Source organism: Diadema antillarum, unplaced genomic scaffold, assembly GCF_040938485.1.
Source record: "Diadema antillarum isolate AM-2024a unplaced genomic scaffold, OU_Dant_1.0 seq00000546_RagTag, whole genome shotgun sequence".
NCBI lineage: Eukaryota > Metazoa > Echinodermata > Echinoidea > Diadematoida > Diadematidae > Diadema > Diadema antillarum.
This window is the reverse complement of record NW_027271492.1, coordinates 2188298-2213913: the sequence shown is the minus strand read 5'-3', so window position 1 is coordinate 2213913 and position 25616 is coordinate 2188298. Positions and strand designations below refer to the sequence as shown.

The 25616-nt window shown below is 37.7% G+C and overlaps 1 protein-coding gene across 1 annotated transcript; it reads left to right on the top strand.

The window, feature by feature from the left end:
* Positions 1-38: 38 nt before the first annotated feature.
* On the top strand, positions 39-24567 carry LOC139734774 (octopamine receptor beta-2R-like). Its single transcript, XM_071645568.1, has 3 exons — positions 39-461; positions 23053-23725; positions 24284-24567. Exons 1-3 carry the CDS (start codon positions 39-41, stop codon positions 24565-24567), a joined length of 1380 nt encoding a protein of 459 aa, XP_071501669.1.
* Positions 24568-25616: the final 1049 nt, after the last annotated feature.

Sequence of the window (25616 nt, the reverse complement as noted above, 5' to 3'; positions counted from 1 at the left end):
ACAGCAAGCAGAGAAAGATAGACTCACGTTTGCGCAAAATGACCACGGATTCAATGCTGAATCTCGGCACCATGTCGACGATGTCTCTTACATTCGACGTCGACACCGTTGAGGACACCTCAAGTCAGCAAATGGCTGTGGAAAACACGACGATGGCAAAACTGGCATCAGCGACCATGTCCTCGAGTAGCGCCTTGCAGATCGACCACGAACCGACCTCGGTAGTCGCCGTCGTGGAAGGCGTAACGATGTCGATAATCTTCCTCGTGGCCTTGTTCGCAAACTTGATGGCGATGACCACCATACTGCGGGACAAGACCCTAAGGTCGAACCCTCATAATCTCCTCATTCTCAACCTGACGATCATGGACTTGGGCGTTACGCTCACGAGTATGACGTTCACTATCTGGTCCATCTACGACCACGGCCGCCTCCTCCTCGACAACCACATCCTGTGTGCCGTAAGTTTAAATATTTTTTTTCACTCCTAGATTCCATCGACTCTTGCTATTGTATGGTTTCATTGCAGTATATCATGTTTGTCATTATACTTTATCGCTCTTGCCCACTTCTAACCAATTTCGTCTTCCTCGAACGTCAGAAATATGTCGTGCTTCACACAAAAAAGGAGAAAAAATCACACATCATATTGGAAAAAGCATGTAGTACAGCAAAAACATATTTTATGAGAATTCATATTTCACCTCGCAAACCTTCTGTTTGAAATAGAATTGGAATAAAACTACTCAGACTAGATCACAGAGAAACATCAACATATCATGTGTTCAGGCCTTAAGTTACTTCTGTTTTTAACATCTTTTTTTCTTTCCGGTTGTCCTTTTTCTTTTGTCTGTGATCTTTCCATGTGGAATCTTTTTTTGTTATTGTTGTGTTTTCTCTGTATGTCGATGATTTACAAGTGACTTGGGCAGATCCTATTTCAGCTTTAAGATCATTTAGATATGGGACTCACCCACTGTATACGACTCGTATACAGACAAAAATACTTAAAAGCTAAATTTTGCCACAAATGAAAGCATAAAAGAAGGGAAAGTAAAGAAATGAGACTGTGGAGGATATCGATTTCCGTTCATATTGTATACTTTTGTAGGAAATGAATATTGTATACTTTCGTCGGAAATGAAGTAAAATGAAATGGAGGTGATTCATTACAGCTTAGACAATAACTCAAACTGAACGAAAGGAAGTAGCGTCATAGTCCAAGGAACAGTCAATGCCCAAGCAGCATCGTATGGTTTCGGAATATTGACCAATGAATTCATTCAGATAAAATGTGGATGTACTATAAATGGTACACTTTGAAAGTGATATCAAGTTTGGTCCTGTTTTGTTATTGCCTAAATGAGAGTCTTGTTATAGTGTTGACAATGACTGAAGGTGACTGCACTTTATGTAGCAAACATGGCAAAAGGTATTTCTTTACCATTATATATATATTTAAAACCATATACAACATGACCACATGACTTGTTGCATCCAAAGCAAACATATATTTCCCGGACGCGTGGGCGTTCAACAGTGTTTGTTGGGAAAGATGAAACTGAAAAGACTATAAGTATTTATACATAATAAAGATGAATGGAAACTGATGTGGTAAAAAGTCTAGAAGCGTTGAAGGAAGAGAGAGTAGCTTAGACGAGTTGATATTAACTGAAAGTGACCTTCATTCACTTAAGAACAAAACGAAACTAAAATGATTAGACTTACTGCTCTCCCATGGAAGTGCTTCCATGAGTGTATCAATAGTTTATTCATCTCGAAAGAGAATACAAGTAGGTTGTCTGGATCTTATTTGCCTTCAAAGGACAATAAACTGCAATTAAATACTGTTCTGTATTGGTCAGAATTGTAAAATCTTTAGCTTGGCATGCCCTGATTGAAGTCTTAAAGGGGAATATCCAGTCAAAATATAAGGTAGTCTTTAAAAAAAAGAATAAAATCTTACGAGTTCAATGGCAAAAAAAATTTGACTAAAATCGGATGAAAAATAAGGAAGTTATACCATTTGAAGTTTTGCTAATTTCTGCAAAACAGTGTTTGTACAGTGGATATGAATATGCAAATGAGTAAGCTAACCATGTCATAGCCTCACAATTTTCCATTGATCGTGTACAAAAATATAACGGAAATTCAATGTTTCTGTCATTGAAGTCTGAAACTTGATGCTATTCCTAGTTAAATAACTTCAGAATAGTGATCAGTTTGATATACGAGGATTTGAGCCTCAGGCATAATTGCGTTTGAATGAAAAACTGAAAATTTCAACATTTTATGTACAAACTATAGATGGCAAGTATCGTGAGGGGATGACACGCTCACTTTGCTACTTGCATATTCAAATTGACCGTTCAAGGACTGTTTCCCGAAAAAATAGTGAAACTTCAAAATATCATAACTTCTTAATTTTTTCATCCGATTTCGATCAAAATTATACTGTTGAACTCGTAATATTTTACTCTTCCTTATCAGACTAAGTTATATTTGGACTGGATTTCCCTTTTAAATATTTCTCATTGTCAAATTTCCCTTGGGCTCACAGGTAAGGTTATCAAGGATTTTGCTGTTGTATTCTGAGGTGGAAGACACGCTATATCCTAAGATTAATTGGTAGGAAGAAGTATCATTTCCTTGGTCTCCATCAGCTGCTAAAAAAAAGTGTTCTATACACGCCGTGTTTAAGTATGTGTATCTATGTGTCAATTATGATTATCTTCATAAACTGTAGAAATGAGCAAACGAAGGTGTTTTTAGCTCTCCTTTCTTAATTCTTTAATCTCGTACGGTATTCTTTTTTTTTTTACTAGACTACTCTCATTCTCTCTTTCTGTGGTTTGTTAAAATGTCCCAGCCCGTATGATGCCTTAGATCGGTTGAAATGACCATAAATGCACTAAAAGAAAACTACTTTACCATGTAATATTCTCTTCATGCACACTTCGGGAAAGACGCAAGGGGTGTAAAATTGCACCACAGTCTCTGACACAGATCCATAACTATACACGCTACAGGTACCGTGTGCACACATACACACACACACACACTCAGTAAATAAACACAAAACCACATACACACGCACACATATTCACATTAAACATAGACTATTGCTTTACATTCAATTTCTTTTCATTTTCGTATTCAATATGTATTAAATGCGTGAAAAATGCCACACACAGTCATGTATGACAATACATAATATCCAGTTTTGACATGTTGGATAAAGTAAAAAAAAAAAAATCATTAAAATAGAACATGGCGGTGGATGTATTATAACCATGTGCAGAATTATGACAAAAGAATGCAGGCTCTATGTTGTTACTAACTGTATACACCTTGATTTTCAGTTGAACTTGTATATTTACACACGTACACACAGTGACATGCAACACACATACTGAGTACCCTACACGAAAACGAAAACGCGATACCTTCACTTCAGCTGGAATTAATTGTTCTTTTTCCAGTTGGAAAGTAACACAAAATGATAATAATAGTAATGATAATTTTACCCCGGAAGCATGTATACGTTGCTGAAATTCAAAAAGAAAGAAAATCTTTAGAAGGAAATACTTTGTAATCAAGGTCTTTTCATATCCTGGTGCTTTTAGAAACAAAATGTTTCAGAGAATGGTTTTACATTTTGTTGCTGTTATACACCACTTCCTACACTGCAAAAAGTCCGGTGTTAAATAGTGAACACCAAGCTGGTGTTAAATTTTCGGTGCTCATTTATGGTGTTAAATTAACACCTACGGGTGTCATTTCCAAATTTTAAACTGTTTTTTGAAGAGTTTCTTAGTAACTGCACTTCTTGTTGATTTTTGATTTAAACAAGACGATCAAGAATATTACATCAAAATACTACATTTTTGAAAAAAATGTGAAAATAAATTTACACCAAAGTAACACCAGCTGGTGTGGTCCCTTATTGAAGCTGGACGGGTGTTAAACCATTGATATTAACACCAGCAAATATCAAATCAACACCATGTGGTGTCATTTTTTAATTAACACCAGTACAGTGTCAAAATAACACCAGGTACAGTGTCAAATTAACACCACGAAGTGTCAGGTGAACACTTTTCAACACCATCACAGTGCATTTTTAACACCTGTGGGTGTGGTCCTTTATTGAAGTTTGATCGGTGTTAGATTTAACACCCGTGGTGTTAAATCTAACACCGATGTTTTTACAGTGTACGTCTTTTCCGCAAACTTTAATCAATATGAAATAAGAAATATGATACTCTTATTCTACCCATGAAATCTAATTCAAAGTGGTGAGTAAAAAGGAAAGCTGCATTGTATACAAGAATATAACAGAGGAGAGTAACACACTGTTTAGAAGAGAAAAAGGCTGCATAGGGAATGCATACGAAGGAAAAGGAGAAATACTGAATTGAAAGTAAGGCATACATTTAGCTCATGATAATTTTCCAGGGGACTGCATTTATGGAAAAGAAAGAGATAGTTGAAAGTGAAGGATGAATTTAGCTCAAAATGATTTTCTGCAATAAACAATGTTCTGCCGTCCGAAGGGAGGACCGCTTTGAAAAAAAAAAAGAGTGCGTGGACACGTCTCAAGCTGTTGTTTGATAGTCGTTGAGACCAGCGCAATGGGCACTTAATGTAATGCAGTGCGATGCAATTATTTCGACCAAATTTGTTTTCAAATGCAGTTTGCATCTTTTTTACGCTGTTTTTGCCCCATCCTCTTGTTGAGAAATAATAGTTATCAATGGTTAATCTGAACTTCTTTATGATTAAAATAATATTCACTCCCCTAGCATCATGGTATCATCGCTCTGGTGTAAATATGCGAAAAAATCTGATTTAAGAATAAGTCACGATTTCAGCAACTAAGATAATTGTAATATACAGAGCGTATCAAAAAAAAAGGTAATCCAACTTTGGAGGGCTGCCATTTCTTAATTGTCAGTTATGAAGAGCACAATGTTGATTGTAAGAAAAGAAGAACTCTCTCTCTTTCCATCGATACCTAATTATGTTGACAATTGTCATGCATGACTGAGCACATGAACTTTAAAGACAACAATGACAAATTGCACTTTTTCCAAGTTTGCGTGTTATTGTGAAGGAACAATGCATGTCTCACTGCATGGATGAGATCTGTCAAAGAAAGTTGCCAAATAGGCCAGCCTGTATGAGTGTAGGTTTGTGTTTAGGTTTTGTGTTTAGGGTTTGTGTTTAGGTTTTCTCCTAACATTTGATGGTCCATGGCCTTCAACATGGCCTTTTGTCTGAAAACTTGGTCGCTCACACAGAGGCCAACCCACACAATCCATTTTCTCTGTTTATATTCAACACATAGCTCCCAGTGGCAAACCATGTCTTGAATATGAAGAGAGTAAAATGGATAATGGTTTCGCCTTAATGGGAAGGACCAAATCGACAGCGTGGCCATGTTGAAGGTTATGAACCATAAAACGTTAGAAGAAACCCTAAAACACGAATCTGCAGTTGTGCAGGCTGGCCTGATGATTTGACCACTTTCATTAACAGATCTCATCCATGCAGTGAGACATGCATTGTTCCTTCACAATAACACGCAAACTTGGAAAAAGTGCAATTTGACATTGTTGTCTTTAAAGTCCATGTGCTCGGTCATGCATGACATTAAATTTTTGTCAACATGTTTAAGTATCAATTGAAAAAAGAAGAGTTCCTCTTTTTTTTAAACCAACATTGTGCTCTTCATAACTGACAATTAAGAAATGGCAGCCCTCCAAAGTTGGATTACCTTTTTTTTTTGATACGCTCTGTATAATGCAAATACATGCTGATTTAACTATCACTTATGTGGACAAATGAATATCTCAATATACGTGACATATATTTTAAAGCATAATCAGTGCATGGGGTAACCGAAAGATCACAACATACACCTTAAATTTATACAAAAAAATTGCACGAACACACACACACACACACACACACACACACACACACACACACACACACACGCTCACCCACACATACTTAGGTACGCATTCCTAAAATTACAAATGCACGCATATATACATACGTGCTGTATGTGGATTGCTCTCAATGAAAGTATATACAGTATAGTGCGCTAAAACTCCAAAATTGTATGATGAAGACACAGAGCTGTTAGTTATTGTTAGTTACTCAATGTAAAGGGTTTTCATGAAAGCAAGAGAAACGAAGATTATGCATAATTGCACGAATGAAACATAGATGGGAGGACTATATTCTCTAGATAGAATAGTAGACAAAAAAAAATGATTTATAAAAGATAGATGAATGAATAGGAAACAACCTGCTGAAAGATAAGAAGGCATTTCGAGAGAAAAGGGAAACTATTAAAGTGATAGGTTTGAAAGGGTGTGTAACATAACAAAATGCGACAAACAAATTGTCAGAGTATAGCTGAAATCATGCATGCATTACAATTAAAAGCAGAGTGACTTATGCATAACCACCTGCAGACATTAAAAAAAAAAGTATTCAAGCGCAGATAGTGTAGGCTCCGTGTGCGCATGTAGAAAGCAGACGTTTCATTGGGCTGTGTTGACCACTGAATGCTACTGAGATAACAAGGTAGTTGATCTCGTTTTGTAGTCAGGACAGTAAATAAGGTTACATTCCGTTCATGAAGCTTCCGCACCCATTCAAAGCTCAAGGGAGGCCAATTTTCTTCTTTTTTCGGAAAAAAACCCTGATCTGAATCTCCTGTCAAACCAAGAGATGCTTACTACCTCCCCCATTAAAGGAATCGTAATTAGTAGGGTAGCCAAGAGAGCAATTTTCTTTCATTCATCGTGTTCACTGCTGGTTGAGAAAGACCTTAAAAATTAGAGCATAATGGTCCTCAAAAGGAAGTAAGGTAATGATGATAAGGTCTGTGTTGAACTTTAACCTCTCTTCCCATCATCTACATACTATCTTTTCATTTTAAGATCTACCATTATTATTAAATTACGTTACACCCACATCGTATACTGTGCAATGAAAATCATAAATCGGTAAGCTGGAGGGGAAAAAAAGAGATTGGTTATTATGGATTATGCAAATAGTGTCAGCAAGAAAAAACCTTATCAAGAAGGAAATGAAGCTGAAATAAAAACAGAATAAGACACAATTCTATTAGAATCATGAGATGGCAAATACATGTTATACCTACACATCATGTTTGCAAGTGGATGAGTGTTTTTGCTGCTGTGAAATTGATAGCAATGTCCTCAGTCATTGATAACCTACCTCCGTAAACGCTAATGTAAAACAACAGTAATAACAACAAAAGCAGAGAGATATAGAGAAAGTTGAAATTGCGGTTTCTACATTTCACAATATGGAGCATGCTTGTTTTCATTTCCCCAGGACATTTCATCCTTACGCCATGTCAATCATCATTCTTCTTTTATTGCTGTACCTATGTCCTTCTACCACTCTTGTCGTTATCATCATTTCGTACATTGTTCCATTCTTACCTATCTCCATCAACAAAGCGGTTGTATGGAAAAAAAAAAAGAAATCATTCTCAACCAGTCCGAGGGAAACACTGGTACATACTCATTCCTTTTAAAATGAAATCTCTCCTGATAATAGAGAGCGTAGCAGATAGGCAGTGCAGCTCAAATTACAATAACTCGTGTTTCCACTTTTCTGTACAATTTATTTCACGATCCAGCCTATTCATTCCCGCGCTCTTATCAGTGCCTATAAATTGCATGCCATGGCAGATTAATTAAAACGCCATGATTAAGTCATCTCTGATTTCCATCTATCACAAACGGGCAGCTTTTTATACCTTACATTATAGGCAGACGTCTGATTGAGTGCTACATCTACACTACAAAGAAAAAAAAAGTTGATTCTTAACCATATTTTTCTCTCTGAAAGAGGAAAAAAACACACCAAAACTTCCATACTTGCTTTTCATAAGTAGACAGCAATTTCTGCCCTGATTTCGTATCCTTGTTTGTTGGTGATTTAAACGTCTAGATTTTTGGACGTTGTCATTGAAAATACATGCCACACGATATTATACGAGAATACAACATGCACTTCGATTTTGAAGGTGCGATTCCAAACCATGGTCAAATTGGCTTTAATGAAAGAGAAATAAAGCAAAGCAGAATGTTTCAATGAACTAAGTTGGACATGAGATACGCTAAGAAAGTAATCAAATTCTACAGATTCACATCTTGCTACCTAACAAGCAAATTAGCAAGGCGGTGGGTGCAGCCTCACAGCTCTCACACACACACACACACACACACACACACACACACACACACACACACACACACACACACACACACACACACACACAGTTTTGGTGATGAGCGACTTCAACTGCTTTCCCTAAAGAAAATGATAGTTGTTTAAATAGGTTTTGTTTGAAAAGGATGCAAGCTAATGATATACAGCATATATCTTTTATGTTGTATGTGAAAGAAAATTTACTTCAGTAAAGATTTGGATATGGTTCTGCGGGACACAAGAGAAGGGATGACGTCATCACCTCCACAGGTTAGCTACTAATGGCACTGTATATAGAACTACAAAATTCCATGGCCTTCATAATCTAGGTCCAATTTTGATGAAACGAGCCACGAATGTGTCATGGGTTGTTTTGTAATTGTCTGGGGTTTGTTTGTTGGTTTGTTTGTATGTTTTTGCTTTCGTTTTGCAATTACAAAGATTGGAATCGACATTGAACGGACAATTACACCCAAACATCATTGCAACACTCCCACCCCCACAAGAATAGCGAGCCCCATTCATGCATGTCGGAAGTAGGGAGTATATGGATGACCAGACTTAGTTCTTCCGACAACGGTAATACAATTTAAACGTATTGTTTGCCATTATGAGTAGTGATTTATAATATATTTTATTTATCACATTCAATACGTATGTGTAAGTCATATTTATCACAAAACTTCCTAACATATACAAATTTTGCAAGAAAGCCTAAAATACCTATTTTATACAAGGATATATCACTATTTTTCTCAATAAAGATAACTGTAAACAGTTTATTTTTAGAAAGAATTCTATTATAACTATTGTTCACATTTTGTATATATAACAATACTCACCATTGATTATACTGACTAACATTTTTACATTGATCGTTTCTATCTCTAACTCACATTTTAGAACTATTTTGAAGTACTAAAGCTGTCGGTTTTTTTTTTTTCAAGTGCAAATAATGGTTAAGAGTCTGCACTTAAACAAAGCCCTTCACCATTCTTCACAGACCACCTTTCAGGTATGCAAACATAGCCAAAAGGCCTTGGCGAACAACAACTTTTTAATTTATTAGATTCAGCCCTTTCTGGACCATCTCTTAACAATGCCATTGATATTTCAAAGTGCCAACGAGACGGCGGTTGCAGAGTTTAAAAAACCGTCCAAGGCGTCCATGCATATGCCGAACAGCGCACGGAAGGACTGATTTATCTATTTTGCGCTCATGACATTGCAACAACGACTGTAGTGAATAGACGTATACTAAAGAATATATACCGGATAAAAGAACGACCCTGATTATTTGGATAACGAAAGTAAAGTGGCGCCAAGCATGTTCGCTGGTAACCAAATGCATTTTATAAATACTTCTTCGGCAAACATTTTTTTTGGGGTCTTTTTTTCAGCGTTAAATATATTATAATGGTCCTCCTATAGAAATTTCGCTATATTATAGAGTGTGAGATCTGAACATACTGTTTCCTGATTCATAAAATACATTACACGATAAAATAATGTTGTCGGCCATAGAGAGGGGGGGGGGGGTAGCATTGATTGAATTATTGATAAACAATATATATCATGGTGACTGCACCTATGTAATATGCGCCAAAGTGACTGTAATATATATATGCGTATCACAAAGTGATGCGTTTTGCTTTGAGCACCGCTATTTTGAGAGATTATGACATCAATTATTATCATATCATTTTTGTGTGTGTCATGAAAAGAGTAATAAAACTTTCTCTCTTAGGAAATGAAGAAAGAAGTGTGACTTTGGATGATGACAACAACAGTACCACTATTATATTGACTGTGTACAGCATCCTGCGTAATCGGAGCTGATGGAGTAAAGAACACTCATTTAACAACTTTCATTGATTTACCTGCCTTTACATAAAACGCTCCGAGTTTGTGAACATAATTTCTGGTGTCTTGTCTTCCTTAAACACCTTGAAGTTGTGCCTCTTCCCCCAATGAAGTGGTTCATAAGTCTAAATTTCGTCATTTTGGACCCTCTGAGAAAAGAAAGAGCATTACTATTGTGCAAACGTTTGAGTATTATGGTTGAAATGGAAGTTCCAATAAAGAATAATATGGTCAATTTCAGTTAGTGATTCGCAAAATCTTTACCATAGAGCCGAGTGTGCATTTTCAAGTCGTTGAAGTAAGATTATTTATCTATTTTGTTTTATTTATTTTATACTGCAGAGTAGGCCTGTTCAGTTTTGTAAAACTGCTTTCCAAAAGCGCCTTGCAGTAATAACAAGCATCATTCTACCTGAAAATGCCAAATACAATTATAGGTAATATTATACACTACCAATATCGAGAGTGAATTAATGACAAAAAAATAAAATACATACATGTGCATAGCACTGTTACAAATCAGTTGATTTGTAACAGATAACAAATATCGTTGTATAAGGCTTTGTACCCGTTTTTTTGAAATCCATAAAGGGATGTAGGCTTACATGTTTGAACATTCAAAGGGCAACCTGACATACAAGACATTAATACACAGGTAAAATGCCTGAAAGACCGTATGTTGGCATTACAGCAATACAAGAGCTTTATGAGTTATGGATGCCTGGATATAGCTTTAAGTGCGTGTCATTAGGAGTAATTGGCTACAAAAGAATTTCAACGCAGCAACTCATGGTAAATAATAAGTCAAAGGAGAATTTCAAGATCAAGTACAATTTATTTAATACTTCTCATTTATCAATATTACATCAAAAGTAATAGCACAAGTTCTTGTACCTTGTCAATAATGTACAAAACAAAACTAAAAATATATACACTGTACATACATGATACACACAGTAATAATAATGATAGCTGGTCGAAATCGGGCTGTACAAAGAGAAGTATGACGGGACCTACATGAAAGCAAGCTTGTTTGGCTGCAATTATCATACTGTTTGTGAAAGAGAAACGGAGAACGGATAGACGTGCAAATACAGATGATTTAATGATGCCAAATAAGGGAAGCGGGGAATGCCCATATGATTAAAAAAAGACAAGAAAATTTAGACCGAGCTATTATTTGTTTTCAGAGTAAAACATGATTAATAGGGCCTACTTTGGTATTAAACTGTTGCTGCATTAGAACTATCACATATATTTAGCAAAGCACAAAAAAAAGTGACATGTACAGTTATTGAATCATTTTGGCGCCTACCGTCGAGCTCTGGGTATAGAAAGTGAGAGAGAGAGGTAGAGAGAAGGAGGGAGAGAAAGAGACGAAATAGAGGGAGGAATTGCTAACGATGAATTCAGAGAGCGTGACGACAAGGCCCAGATTGCAATCTGCAGCGTATTGACAAGTATGTTTGGTCGGACAAGAACATACAACAGTTATATAAAACATTGACATGCAAATTTATTCACTGTCTGCAAGACATGCATTCAATAAAAACCCTTTTAGTTTGCGTTCGAAGAGATATAAAGTCGAGCAGCTTGTTATTTCGGTAGACTGGTTATTCCAGTATCTTGTGCCTGTATACGTTATGTTGTTGTTGTTTTTTTCGCAAAAATTTTCGAGTACGTGGAAGGCGAATGCGTCACTTTGACGGGTAGGATATAATAGCTGTGACTCAAATTATTATTTTTTTTTCTGAACATAAACGTAAAAACACCCGGTAACTCCTTGGCGGGAAATTGATACATAAGTGTGCCGACGTTATAATTGAATAGATTTGATGTTTTCAGTATTTTATTTTTTGAAGAATAAATTGTTCATATGGGACAAAATATCCAATATGGCTGATATTTCTAATGGCACGTTTTTGAATACGGAAGAGTACATCAAGAAGATAAAAATTTCTAATTGCATTCCCCCATAAAGGTACGGAGTAATCAGCATAGAATAAAGATTAAAGATAAACAAAATTCGACTAGAAAAAAAAACAACACTCTTACGTTTATTAAGAACATCCGTGTTATATAGAAAGAATATTTAGTTTACATAAATAACGTGGGATTTCCAAGAGAAATCACTATCAATGAAAAGCCCTGAAATTTTTGTACAATTAACTTGGTTTAATTCAATTTCATTAAACTTCATATGAAGGGGAAGCGTTTTAAGACTGTTGCTAAACAGCATGAGTTTCATCCATAAAGTAGGTTAAGTGATAATCTATTGGACTGGATTGGAGTATATCCAAGATTGTAGATTTGAGTTCCTCCTTCATTATGTCAATGAGAGTATAAGGATATCCGTGTGTTTAAAAAAAGCAAATTGGAGTCATCAGCAAAACATGTAAAGGAAAGACTATTGGCGAGGAACTAAGAAGATCGTTAATGTACAAAATAAACAGTAGTGGGCCTAATAAGGAACCGTGTGGGACATCACATGAAATTAACTTCAACTGACAATCACGACCATTTATAGTCACAAAGTGAGGCACAGAGGCATGAAGGGCAGGTATTTCATAAATGATGTCATTGATTGTGTGTGTGTGTGTGTGTGTGCGTGTGTGTGTGTGTGTGTGATTTAGCTGCACAAGAGAGAAGAATACAGCTGCTTATTTTTGTTCATATTGATTCATTGTCAACATGAACCTGATACCAAATGAAATTCAAATAAAGAATATCATTTTAAAAAAAGTTTGCGTGCACCAAAGAAGCAAAACAAGAATACATACTTGTCGTGATTTTATGCGTGCGTAAGGCGCATTTTCCTACGTGCAATAGGATGACACAAAATGTATTCGTATATGTCAGTGGCAGAGTGATTCAGGTAAATGTGAAGTGTCAACAGAATTTTGGAAGCTGGGAGAACTACAACATTAATCAATCAGTGAAATGGATCAAGAAAAATGAAAAAGTGGAAAAAAACAGAGGGAAAGAGAGCTATATAGATCACTCTTCAGGAAAAATCATATCACGTCAGAAACAGACTGGAGAGTATAGTATTGTGTTTGGAATCTAAATTGACCAACATTCCAAATTTTACGTTTAATATCATTCGTAATTTAATTGGAAGCCTCGACGATGTTGCCTTGGTAACTTGACTGTCACATGAACGCTCGCTCCTAAGCCCTTGCAACTTAGAGTTTTCTATGCAGACGGTCATTTGCGTGCTCTGCAAATTTAAGCAAATCACATAAAGGCTTATATCATTTCACTACTTCATATTGGGCTCCGATGTGTTATGAGAAGTCACATCATTGATGAAGTGGAGGAAAACTGAAATTAATCATCGCATTCATAAAGGCATATTGCTATCTAATGAATAAAAAAATCATGGCGATGGTGGAAAAGACATGACTTCAAAGGAGACGAGTGATATCAATTTTCTCACAACATGCACAAAGTTTCGCTCCTTATATACAACTGCTATTCAAATCTTCACTTTCGAAATAATCAAAGAAGATTTGTATTACGGACGAAGTGCAATTCAAATTTGGAGCAATATTGATTACAACCCAAGTTTGTGAATACTACCAGGATATGATAGTACAGCACTGCTTTCAATGCATCATGGAATGCGAAAGTGTCGTAGGTGAAAGATCTATAAGATATATGACAATATGCGTAAGTGCTATAATATGTCATATTGCGTGGAAACGAAATCATTATAGAGAAATGAAAAAGTGAATAACCATGAGAAGTAAAAGCAAAGACATGCAGTACCGGACCCAAGGGGGGGGGGGCACCTCCCCTCCCCCTTGAATTATTTTTAAGCTGAAGACTTTTTTTGTTTGTTTTTGTGTTGTTGTTGTTGTTTTTTTTTTTTTGGGGGGGGGGGAAGGGTCAGCCGATTTAACCCGGAAGTGGCTTTTTTTTTCTTGTCCGCTGATTAAACCCGGAAGTGACACAGAAGTAGCAAAGAAACGTGTTTCCCCCCCCCCCCCCCCCCCCCCTTTACGAAATTCTTGGATCCGTCCCTGACAGGTACAACATCTTAATTCATTTTCTCTGGCTGGGTGGGCACAGGTTTCAGGAAGAGTTATTTCGAACGTTTTTACTATGTGTGTGTGTGTGTGTGTGTGTGTGTGTGTGTGTGTTTTCCTGTCTGTTTATCTGTAGTGCCCCGCAGTGTGAGAAACAAAGTGTGAAAACATTGTGAACACAGTGTGAATCTCTTTCACACTGTTAAATTTGAGCGTTTTAACAATGTGAACACAATGCCAGTCATTAATTAACAGTGTGAAACAATGCATTACTATGTAAACATTCTGTGAAAACCAAACCACAGTGTGAAATCATCTTCACACTGTTAAATTCGAACGTTTTCACATAGTCGACTTTGTGAGGACACTGTGAAGACACTGTGAACACACTGTGGTGCACTGTGTTCTTTCCAGTAGGGAAGGTCATTGGGATGTCCAGGTTACATTTGGGGTACAATGCACTTTTAATGGGTACATCGTCACATCTGGAAATCTCAAATACATGTAATAACGCACATGTAAGTGGAACAGACGTCGATGCTTGTCAATAAGCCATGCAGAACTCCCCTCAGTCAAGAAATGCTTATGCTGACTGTCTCCGTGCTTCTTCGTTCAATCAGATATATTACCTCTCATGATTTATACAACCATAAATGTTTGGTGATTATGCTGTTTATAGTCTTGCATTAGGTATTACTTTTCTTATGTTTCGTTGTAATTTTGTTTGGTTTTATTCTATTCTTTGCAACTATGTAATTCTATTGTTTATTGACTGAAGAACCGGAATAAAATGCTTGCAAACATACAAACAAACAGAGAATCGCTCACACTGACAGGGAATTTGTATCGCATCTATCACACCAGATGAGCCCCACTCTCTGATACGTGCCACACAAAACATAGTTGTTGCAACTAATTGACAAATTGCCCTACATCGACGTAAATGAGCACTGAATTGATCAGTGCTTTTAGCAGTAGCTATGATAAAAGAAATCATGGGCGTACGTACTCGAGCAGGATTCGAACCTACGACCTCCTGATTTCCGGACAGGCGTCGACGTATAGGGCAATTTGTCAATCAGTTGCAATGAAAACATCTCGACGGAAGAATTTCATGAACTGTAGTTGTTTTCGTATAAAATGTGTTAGTGTTCCTTGTACACATGAAGTCTCATTATAGTTAGGGAACTGAACTCTTGAGGTGATGATGTAGACCGGTTGATGGTTTTGCTCCCCCTCCTCCCTCTCTCTCCCTCTCTCTCTCTCTCTCTCTCTCTCTCTTTCATTTAAAACTGTTAGGAATATGTCATAGATGATCATCAGATAATATGAGTCTATTTCTGCTCCAGCTCCCCCCCCCCCCAAAAAAAAAAAAAAAAATCAACAAATCTGTCAGTTCTGAATTATAAAGTCTTTCCAATTCAGACTAAATCCCATCCATCATTTTGATGGTATAATCAATTTGAGAAGAGTATATTATACGCACGCATTAACTTTCCGATTAAGATCGAGCGAAGTTGCAGGCATGAATTGATAAATCCTCGCGCATATCACTAATTTCATTTTGCAGATACTCCAAAATCAGGTTCTCCTGCTCCATTAGCAACAATAAATGAACTGTCATACATCTCTAAATGATGCACTGTGGCCATGAAATGAATATTCATGACAGTCACATACACTAGATGGCTTTAACTCATCAGGGAAGGTGGATCACCTCCCTGAATTCATGTACACCGGTTAATGAAGGCTGAGTTTGCACTGCAGAAGATTAGGCCAGCTCATTGCATTGATCGCATCCAGGTACAGTGCACTCCCGTTATAACGCAGCACCGTTATAGCGAAATTCCGGTTACAACGAAGTAAAAATTCAGAGCGCAACATGCACTCTATGTGTTTTTAATGTCTACTTGTTCGGTTATAATGTCGGTATATTATGTCGATAATATGGAAAGGAAACAGCCGGTCCCGAGGACTTCGTTATAACGGGAGTCCACTGTATTATCGTCAAAACTTGTTTCAGTCATTCGGGTGAGATCGAAATAAAAGAGTCTGTGCAAAAGCGAATGATGGGAAATAGAACTATGATGAGATCTGATTATTATCGTATGCTAGCTTTTATTTCAGTTGTATTACGATCGTCTTACTACGTTTAGCTTTAAAACTTAGACAGTATAGCGTGTTCATATTGTTATGAATAAGCAATCTTTGAGCTGCTATCTGCCCTTCAAGCACCCCCCCCCCTTCCCTCCCTCCCTCAACCTAATTCTCTGCCCAGTCTGGCTTTGTCTAAATTCACATACAAGCAAACAAACCGAACGAACCCGGGGGCTGTTTGCTCTGGTTTAATGTTGTCATGTCACTAAATTGAATGAAATGTTGACATACGTCATAAAAAGAGCGTGTCCAAACGTCAACCTGCCTCCATCGAGATGGATGAGTTCTTTACGAGCTCGCTAATTTTGTTCTCGGTCCCTCTGTCGGTCTATATCTTCGGTGAAGCCCGCCTCGCAGCGGTCGTGTTGTGCAGGGCATGGTGGGTTTCGAGAAGACATCACTCATATTATTACAATTTGACAAGCTGGTGTTTATCAAACGCAGAGCACGAATGTGCCATCATCAATGCATCATTTCCATTACCCGATGGCTCTATGGATCGATGGCCCCATGGCTCGATGGCTCCCGGTTTCGGTTTTTTATAGGTCTATATAGGGCCCACTTACTCCTCGCTCATGGAAAGGTATAACTGATCGCTTCATCTTCCGTGAATTGATATGACAGTTTGGTGTGCGCGTGGTATTCATCTTGAACCTGTTAGTGGTATTGATTAATTTTTGGATGATAAGACAGGTATGATTACACATCTGTCATTTGATATTTACCTGCTGCTTATCACTTCACCTTTTCCATCAAGTCAATACGATTCATTTTTTTTTACTTTTTTGTTTAAATTAATTAATAATAAGCTTGTTTTTGCTCACTCAAATAATCACTCATTTCCCTATGATTAGAATGAGAATTTATTAAAGAAATATGTCATTTCATTTATTTCCAAATTTTCATTAACATTTATTGAAGCTGAACGAAAGTGAGACCATGACATTACACTGGATTACAAAATAAAGTATACAACAAAAACAAAAACAACAACAACAACAAAACGATACTAAACATAGAGAGGGAGAGAGAAGAAAGAATTGAATTCTAAGAGAGAATAAAATCGAGGAGCCAGCTGGGGCCATTGGCCTTTCTACGGCTGGGCTGCCACTTGGAATTTGTACATTTTGAAATTACGCTTAAGACAGAAAAAACAGGAAAATTATGGCTGAAAATGAAACATACTCCCGACAATGAACAACAGTTTGGTTAAATTTCAGCGGATAATAGTTATTCATCAAATATAATATGTTTAAAAGAGGCAAGGGATGGACATTACTTCATTTCATTAGGCACAAAATTTATGTATAGGTCCTACTCCTTGGTATTTAACAAAGGTATGCGAGGTAGCGTATCTAAGGAGAGGTAAATCATTATTCTGTCTAATATTGTATAAATGTACATCTCTCGTATATCATAACTTGCTATCAAAATAGGGGTAATAAATTATAATGCTGCATACATAAATGAAGCGGCTTATAGTTTATGTCAAATATAGTAAGAAGCAAGACTTTTTAAAAAGAGGTCAACTTGAGGTTGAGAAGGTGTTGTAGGGTGGGAGTTTGTTATTGCATGACCTTTTCTTACGTGTGTATGCACAATTCAATGATATTTTGCACACTGGCCCGAGATCATTATAGAGTATGATAAATGCGGCAATATATTATTGTGGCATTATAGATGTGGAATAAACTCCTTAATGGTGACAAAATGCCTTATCCTATAGATTACACCTGTTGCGCAAGAAGTTTTCAGCAGAACATCATTGTATAATAATTATGTGGCGCCACATTAAGATGTACGTCTAAATGTAACACTATGAAATTTGTAACAAAAAACTCACAATATCCTTTGGTTATTCATAACAATATAAAACATTATGTTCTGATATTCACTTTTTTGTTTAAGTGTGTTGTTTACAATTTGTTTTCTTGGTATTAACCAGCAAACTACATACATTTGCTAAAAACCATTGTGGCGTTTCCCACGTTCCCATGCAGATCCATTATTTGTTAAATATAAGATTTTGAAAATTAAAGATTTGTTTTTCTTTCAGCTGGGTCAATTTATCTTTTATTATAACACAAATGCACTTCCCAGCATCTTTAATTCAATGTTTCCACGAAATTAATTTTTCCATAATTGATTATCCTATCAGGCGATCTAATGAGTTTCATTTACCCCTCCTGAGAACTTTATTGGCTCAAAACACATTTATATACACCGGCCCTAGATTCCGGAATTCTTTAGGCTGTGATATGAAAAATTCCCTATCCTTGAATTCGTTTAAGTGTAAGCTGAAACTTTTTTTTTTGTTAAATTCATACTACTATTCATTAGCTAGCTGGTCTCTACAACCTAAGGGTTCATCGTCAATCATTGAATTCCTCATTGTATAATTTTTACATTGTACAAACTTTGCTCAGCTGCTCGAGCTCTGAAGCACCTCAATACCCTCTTCCGATTCCAATGTTCAGCGTGTGGGCTTTTCCTTTCTTTTTCTTTTTTTTATTTCTTTCCTTTCTTTCCATTATCCTGTTGTGCTTTATTACTTTCCATGGTATACCCTTCTGTCAAGTCATGTAATGTCGTTGTGTTTCTCCTGTCTTGTTCTGTCCTGTCTTTGTAAACAAATATGTTCACAAGAATCCTTTGAGTGGTTCACAATTTACAAGCATGCTTTTCAGTGGGCGGACCTCTCAATTCGTTTTTTTTTTTTCTCCAAACATAACTTTGTATTTTACTTGTATGCATGTATATTTTTTTTATTTGTTAACCATTATCTATCATGTGAAGTCGAATACATGCATGAAATGCCTGTGTTATATCTTCTGATTCATTTTGTGTTATGTTTGCTGAAAAAAAGAGAACGAATGAAATAAATAAAATGGACCGTTGCTCGAGTTTAGGTATCTAAGTTGTCGTAATGGATGATGTTTAAATGGTTTAACTACCAGATTTAAATACATTGGTATTACTGCAAGGAATACTGTTCTGAGGCTGTACTCGTTTCTTCCTTTTTTCTTTAAAACAACAACAACAACTGTACTCGTGCTCACCGGAGTATCGCAAGTTCACCTTCCATGTATATAACAAAAGAAATATGGAACCTAAGATTGATCCCGGGATGACACCTGCAGTAATTCTTAAAAGTGCACGGAGCTATTGCCATCAATAAAATCAAATTGTTTTTATTACTTAAATAACTCTTTATCCATTCCAAAGAATTTCCAAGTATTCAATAAAAACATAATTTCGAAACAAAGTAAACTGGTCTAGAGTGACGAAAGCTTTCGACAGATCTAAAAAGAAAAATCCATCTCTGATATATGAACAGTTTCAAATGCTGTATTAAGATTATTGATAAATTTTAGTAAAGTTGTACTATTTACAGAAGGGTGTACACTAAGTGCATAAAGGGTGGATATCGCTGTTGGTTTGTTCGGGACTGGTGAGATGATGGGGTGTGGTTGCTTGGCGTGTGTGTGGATGGCTGTGGTTGTTGTTGTTGTTCGTGTTCGTGTTGTTGTTCGTGTTTATTGGCGGTTTTCAATCAATCTGATTATCTGCGCCACGTCTTCTCCGTACTGAGCTCAGTTCGGTGGATCACGTCACGCTCACTCTGTTCTAGGTTTTGGCTTACCTGTCAAGTGGTGGCAGTGGTGTGTGGCGGTGGTGTGTGTGTGTGTTCCCGTAATGTGTAGTACCATGGAGGGCTTGTGCTGCACGTCCACTCATGGCGACCATCAGGAAGAATTCCGCTCGACCATCCTTTAGACTTTTCCTTTTGAGAGAATTCAAAGTTCAATTGTGGGTCTATGATATCACCTCCGGACCGACCATCCGGGGGTTGCATCTCTTTTTGACTCTGGACGTTCTGCATCAATGATCCCCAAGTATAGCCAAGTCATTTCTTGCCAGCCGTTTTCTCTATAAATCTAAATAGGACAATGTCCGAAACAGCGCAACTATATCATTTTGGGTGATGTGAAAAAAAGACTTGCGCCTGGAGATAATACACTTGTACCCTTTATTGTTCCGGATAAAGTACCCACAAGGTATAGCAACAAAAGAAAGAAATGACCCCATCGAAACCACTATCTAGAGCTCCAGTGATAATATATACAAAAGGTTGTGAATAGCGATGACAATTTCAATACATCTGTTGGTAGACCCTATCTCTTGGCCCCCTCGAAACCACCATTTCAGAGCAACAGTGATTGTGTATACAACAGGTTGCGAATAGCGATGGCTGTTTCAATACATCTGTTGGTAGACCTTATCTCTTGCTGAAAAGGAGTTTTGACACATTAAGCCCCTCAAAACCACCATCCTAGCGCCCTGGTGATTATGTTTGTATACAAAAGGTTGTTATTATATCGATGGCAATTTCAATATACCTGTTGGTAGGCCTTATCCGCAGCTGAAAGTTTTGACACATTAACCCCCTCAAAACCACCATCCCAGTGCTCCGGTGATTATGTTTGTATACAAAAGGTTGTGATTATATCGATGGCACTTTCAATACACCTGTTGGTAGACCTTATCCGCCGTTGAAAAAGAGAACTTTGACGCAAGGTATTCTTCCAGTCGAAGATTGACGTTCAAAAGACAGGAGAAGACAATGGATAATGCAAGCCGGATTTTTCTATACGGATAGCGTATCGGTGTCAAGACTTTCTGCCCTTATTTATTCGCTCCGCGTTTAAAGGGTATGTACAGTTCTGGTCGAGGTGAGGATTTAGCTTTTAACGTTACGCGAGATATTCAGAAACCACTCTTTTAGATGTCAAAGAGCATGCAATTCTAAAGGGTATCAAAAGTTTATTTGATGAAAATCGGTTTTGAAATGACTGAGATATCCAAAACAAGGTGAAACAAAGAGATCCTAATAAAGTTGCGGCCTGTCGCCTTTTATTATTATCACTTTTTTTGGATATCTCAGCCATTTTAAAACCAATTTTCATCAAATAAACGTTGAATCCTTCTTAGAATTACATGTTCTTTCATATTTCATCAGAGGTTTCTCATTAACTCACTTATAAATGTTCAAAAAATGAATCCCTTACCTCAACCAGTACTGTAGTACAGTCCCTTTGAAGGTATTAAAGGTCAGGCATATAGGCGCAAATTGTAGGAGGACAAGTATGCCATGCCTCACATATAAACTAAAAATAACATTGCACGTTTCATATATTCATTACTTGAAGTTTGGGATCTAATGTACACCTTACACAAAAACTGAGATGAGCTCAAATTTGGTTGATTAGAATGGATACTGATGATGCCTGAATATCCGCCGTAAGACATTTATTTTCCCTTTCCCTAACACTGGTCACTCTCCCATGAACTCTTAGACACATCATTTTTGTTCAAAAATCTGATTAAGATTAAAGGAATACAGAAATTTGGATGTTATAATCGATTTTCATTCATATTTAAGCATTTCTAAGACTATGTAGGCTTTAGAAAAGCCAATGTAGATAACAGCACAATCTTGATAAGATTCCTTTGTTCTTATAAGTGGTTTTGGCCTTAATGACTAAGTATTGTATAGGCATGTTTTGCCATCACACTTGAACGAGAATGATTATTGGTATGATCATGGGGCACACAAGTACATAATAGCCTGCATTGGTTTTGTTGAGGATAATGGAGAAAGTGGTCGTGATTGTGATAGGTAGGAGTGTTTTACTATCACAATAGGCCGTGTTGGCTCTGCAGAATTGACTCCAAGTGAACACAAGGCCCAGTGGCGGATCCAGAGGGGGGGGGGGGGGGGGGGGGGTGGCGCACTGGGCGCGCATCCCCTCTTTATTTTTTGTTAAAACAAAAGAAATGAAAAGAAAAATGGGGCGGGGCACGTGCGCCCCCTTTTAATTTCGTGAAGGCGCTTCCCCTTTTTGAGGCCGACTGCTTTGTGACCCTTGCAAGTTCTCCTCATATCTGTCTTTGAAGAGTTAGACAAGAATGTCAAGGGATATGAACATGGGGTACATAATATGTCGTTGTCGACCTGTGGTTTTACATATTGGCTAATAGAGGTTGTGGTCGTGGTAGTGATAAGCAAGCAATATAGTGAGTTTCAATAGTGTATTGAATAGAAGTAGTAGGCCTATGCAGAATATTATCGTAAGGACATTAACGCCATAATGTTAAGTGAAACATTAACGCCATTATATTTCTCAAGCGACGATATGAAACGTGACGGATTGAGGGATGAAGAGTTTCTCTGCTTATTGGCGGCCATTTTAAAAGCATTTTTAAAAGAAAATCTTATCATTATCAGTGAAATCTTTGTGTTAACAAGTGTCAGACTTTCATCTCTTCTAGAGAGGATGGACAATAGGTGGACAGCAAAACACTGACAGGTCAATAATTTAACTTTGGCACTTGGCTAAAATACGTAGGATACCAGATCTGTGATAATTTGCTGTTTGTTCTTCGGTATTGTACAAGAGATGGCATACTCAGTGAGATGACCAAATAGATTGAATATTGGTGTTTTATTTTGATAAGTTATTTCGGTTCGTTTCCTCGTCAACCACCGTCAACTTCGTCAACAACGTCAACGTCAACCATCGTCAACCAATCTTGATATTATACGATACATCATAATCAACAGTAGGTGGCGCTCTAGCAGGTCCCACTGCACTCTACCTTCATTAATCATCGAACAATGTATTCAAATGACAATTCAGGTTTTAATTGTATTCATATGAATTGCGCCCGGCAGATTAACGGCTTCGGAGCAGTTCTCTTCACCTTCGGGAACTTCACCACAATCCTCGCCATCTCGGTGGACCGGTACCTGACTGTCGTCTGGTCGACTCGGTTCCCTCCTACCAAGGCCCGCACCATAGGCTTGCTGGTCTTCTGCTGGGCTCTCCCGATCCTCAACGTACTGCCGCCTTCCTTTGAGTTCCTCTCCGGCTTCAAGTTCCACCCGGACACCCACCACTGCTCGCCCAAATGGGACGACTGTCTGTACTTCATCATCTGGTTCACTTTCGTCTTTGGCATCACCGTGCCGATCATGACGTTCTGCTACATCGCCGTCATCAGGACCATCCGGCGACAGGAGATGCACCTGAAGAGACATGGCAAAACGAACAAGAGCGCCCTCTTGAACCGCTCGTCCTCCAAGGAAGGAGTCATCAACGTGGCTATGGACAGCATCAGCCGTTCCAAGGGAGATACATCCGGATCCGAGAGTGTCACTAAGGCGTCAAACGGCTTGAAGGAGGGAGACCTCAATGCCTGGGAGACGACAGAAGATGCAGAATTGACTGATGATATGAAGAAGATGGCGGGAGACGTCTTCAAAAAAGGGGATCAGAAACCGAAGAAGCGCAAGGGGCGAACGAAGATGGAGAGACTTAGCACAGATAAAAGAGTTGCCCTCACTGGTAATGGTTCTTTTGTCTTTCCTCTTCTTCTTCTTCTTCTTTTTCTTCTTCTTTGTAATTTCGCCATATTCACTTTATGCGATTAAGTGTAGGATCAGAATGGATCAGGAACAACCGTGTTGTTATACATTCTCACCCCCGTCAGCACCTTCTCGAGCGAAAGAGATGTGCATATGCTGCCGTTGAAGAAAGACTAAACACACACACACACACACACGCACGCACAAGAAATCATGAATTCTCTCTTATCCCATTAACCAAAGACCAGAAAGAAACATTTGATTGGCCATAGCGAACGAATTCCTTTCGCTCCCCTCCACGAGAAAAGTAATTTGAAAGCACTATGAAATCAAAGAAAATAAGAAGAACAAATGGGGGAAATATTTTCATTTAGAAATTCATAATTTGCAAAATGAAACAGATCAAGAACCTTTATGGTACAGTAGTATTGTAGATGCATATACTTAGGCTACCTTTAGTTTCAGCGTTGCTCCTTAAACATGGTTAGATTTGAACCCGATGACTAAACTTAACAAACCTATTACCTCTCCAATGCAGGAATCATGCTTGTTATGACGACAGTCGTTTGCTGGGCGCCATACTTCATCATCCATTCGTGTTTCGTCCCAATAAACCCGAGCCACTGGCTGGGCGTGGTGAGCATGTGGCTCGGTTACGCCAACTCCATGCTTGACCCGCTCATCTACTCCTTCATGAACAGACGCGTGCGCGCACGCTACCGCGCACTGTTCGGATGGCGCCTCGACCGGAAGAAATGTGTGAGTCTTTGCCGATGCTGTGGAGGAAGCGACACTTCAGGGCTTAACGACCTACAGCATTGAGCGATGAAAGATTCTCTCTCCTGGCCTACTGAACTAATTCAAGCTCTTGGCTAATTTTGACATGGACATTTTTTTTTTTAGAAATGCTTTAGACAAAAAGCAAAGTTGAAATGAAGGCATAAAACACGATGTGCAGACAGATGGTATGTATTTGTACATAATCAGAATAATGCATCATAAAGAATTAGGGACCGTAGTGGAAATTAGAAATGAAGAACAATATTATATACCTGTGATTGCATGGATGATACTGAAATCAGTACACTGTTTGGTGTTCAAATTTCGACTCTAAGCTGGTAAAGTATACCCTTACAACTTTTGTTTTTACTAGTGGAAAAATGAGCAAAGAAAATGGGATTCCATCCCGATGGAATCACATTTTCTTTGCTCGTTTTCCAGTAATAAATTATATTCATTTCTGGTCAGCTTCCCTCTGTTTATGTTTGTTACTTCTGATTTTGATAGACTGCTGTGATTGTGATAAGAATGTGTAATTCAATATGTTGGACAGATAACCGGATACCGAAATAGTATAGTACAAAATGTAGTAGAATGCGTGATGTGACTTTAAATTTGTCGGATATAGATATGGATATTATTTTACTGAGTATACTTGATTGTATACTTTGGGCAGGGGATCAGCAGAGATCAATGTTATGATTTAGATCGGTTGGTTAACCCGAGGGTAAACCGGATCGCTCGAACAAAAAAGAAAGTGAAAATAAAGCTTGAATTTGAGTTTGAATTTGAAACAAGTTCGTGAGACTCCACAGGAGACATTATTTTGTTATTTTGTACTACATTTATGCGAATCATAATCAATATCTTCTGCCATGATAAAGAACAAAATCTTAATCGTAACCTATCAGAGTTTCATCTCATTCACAGCGTGATTTGATTTTAAGTCAAATCAATATTTGTGGTTTGTGTCGCCTTGATTTTTCAGAGAATGATACTCGCAGTACCACATGACACGATGTCGATATACCATTCACAGACAATTCTCCCCTCCCCCCCCCCACCAAAAAAAAGGAGAAAAATAAGAACTG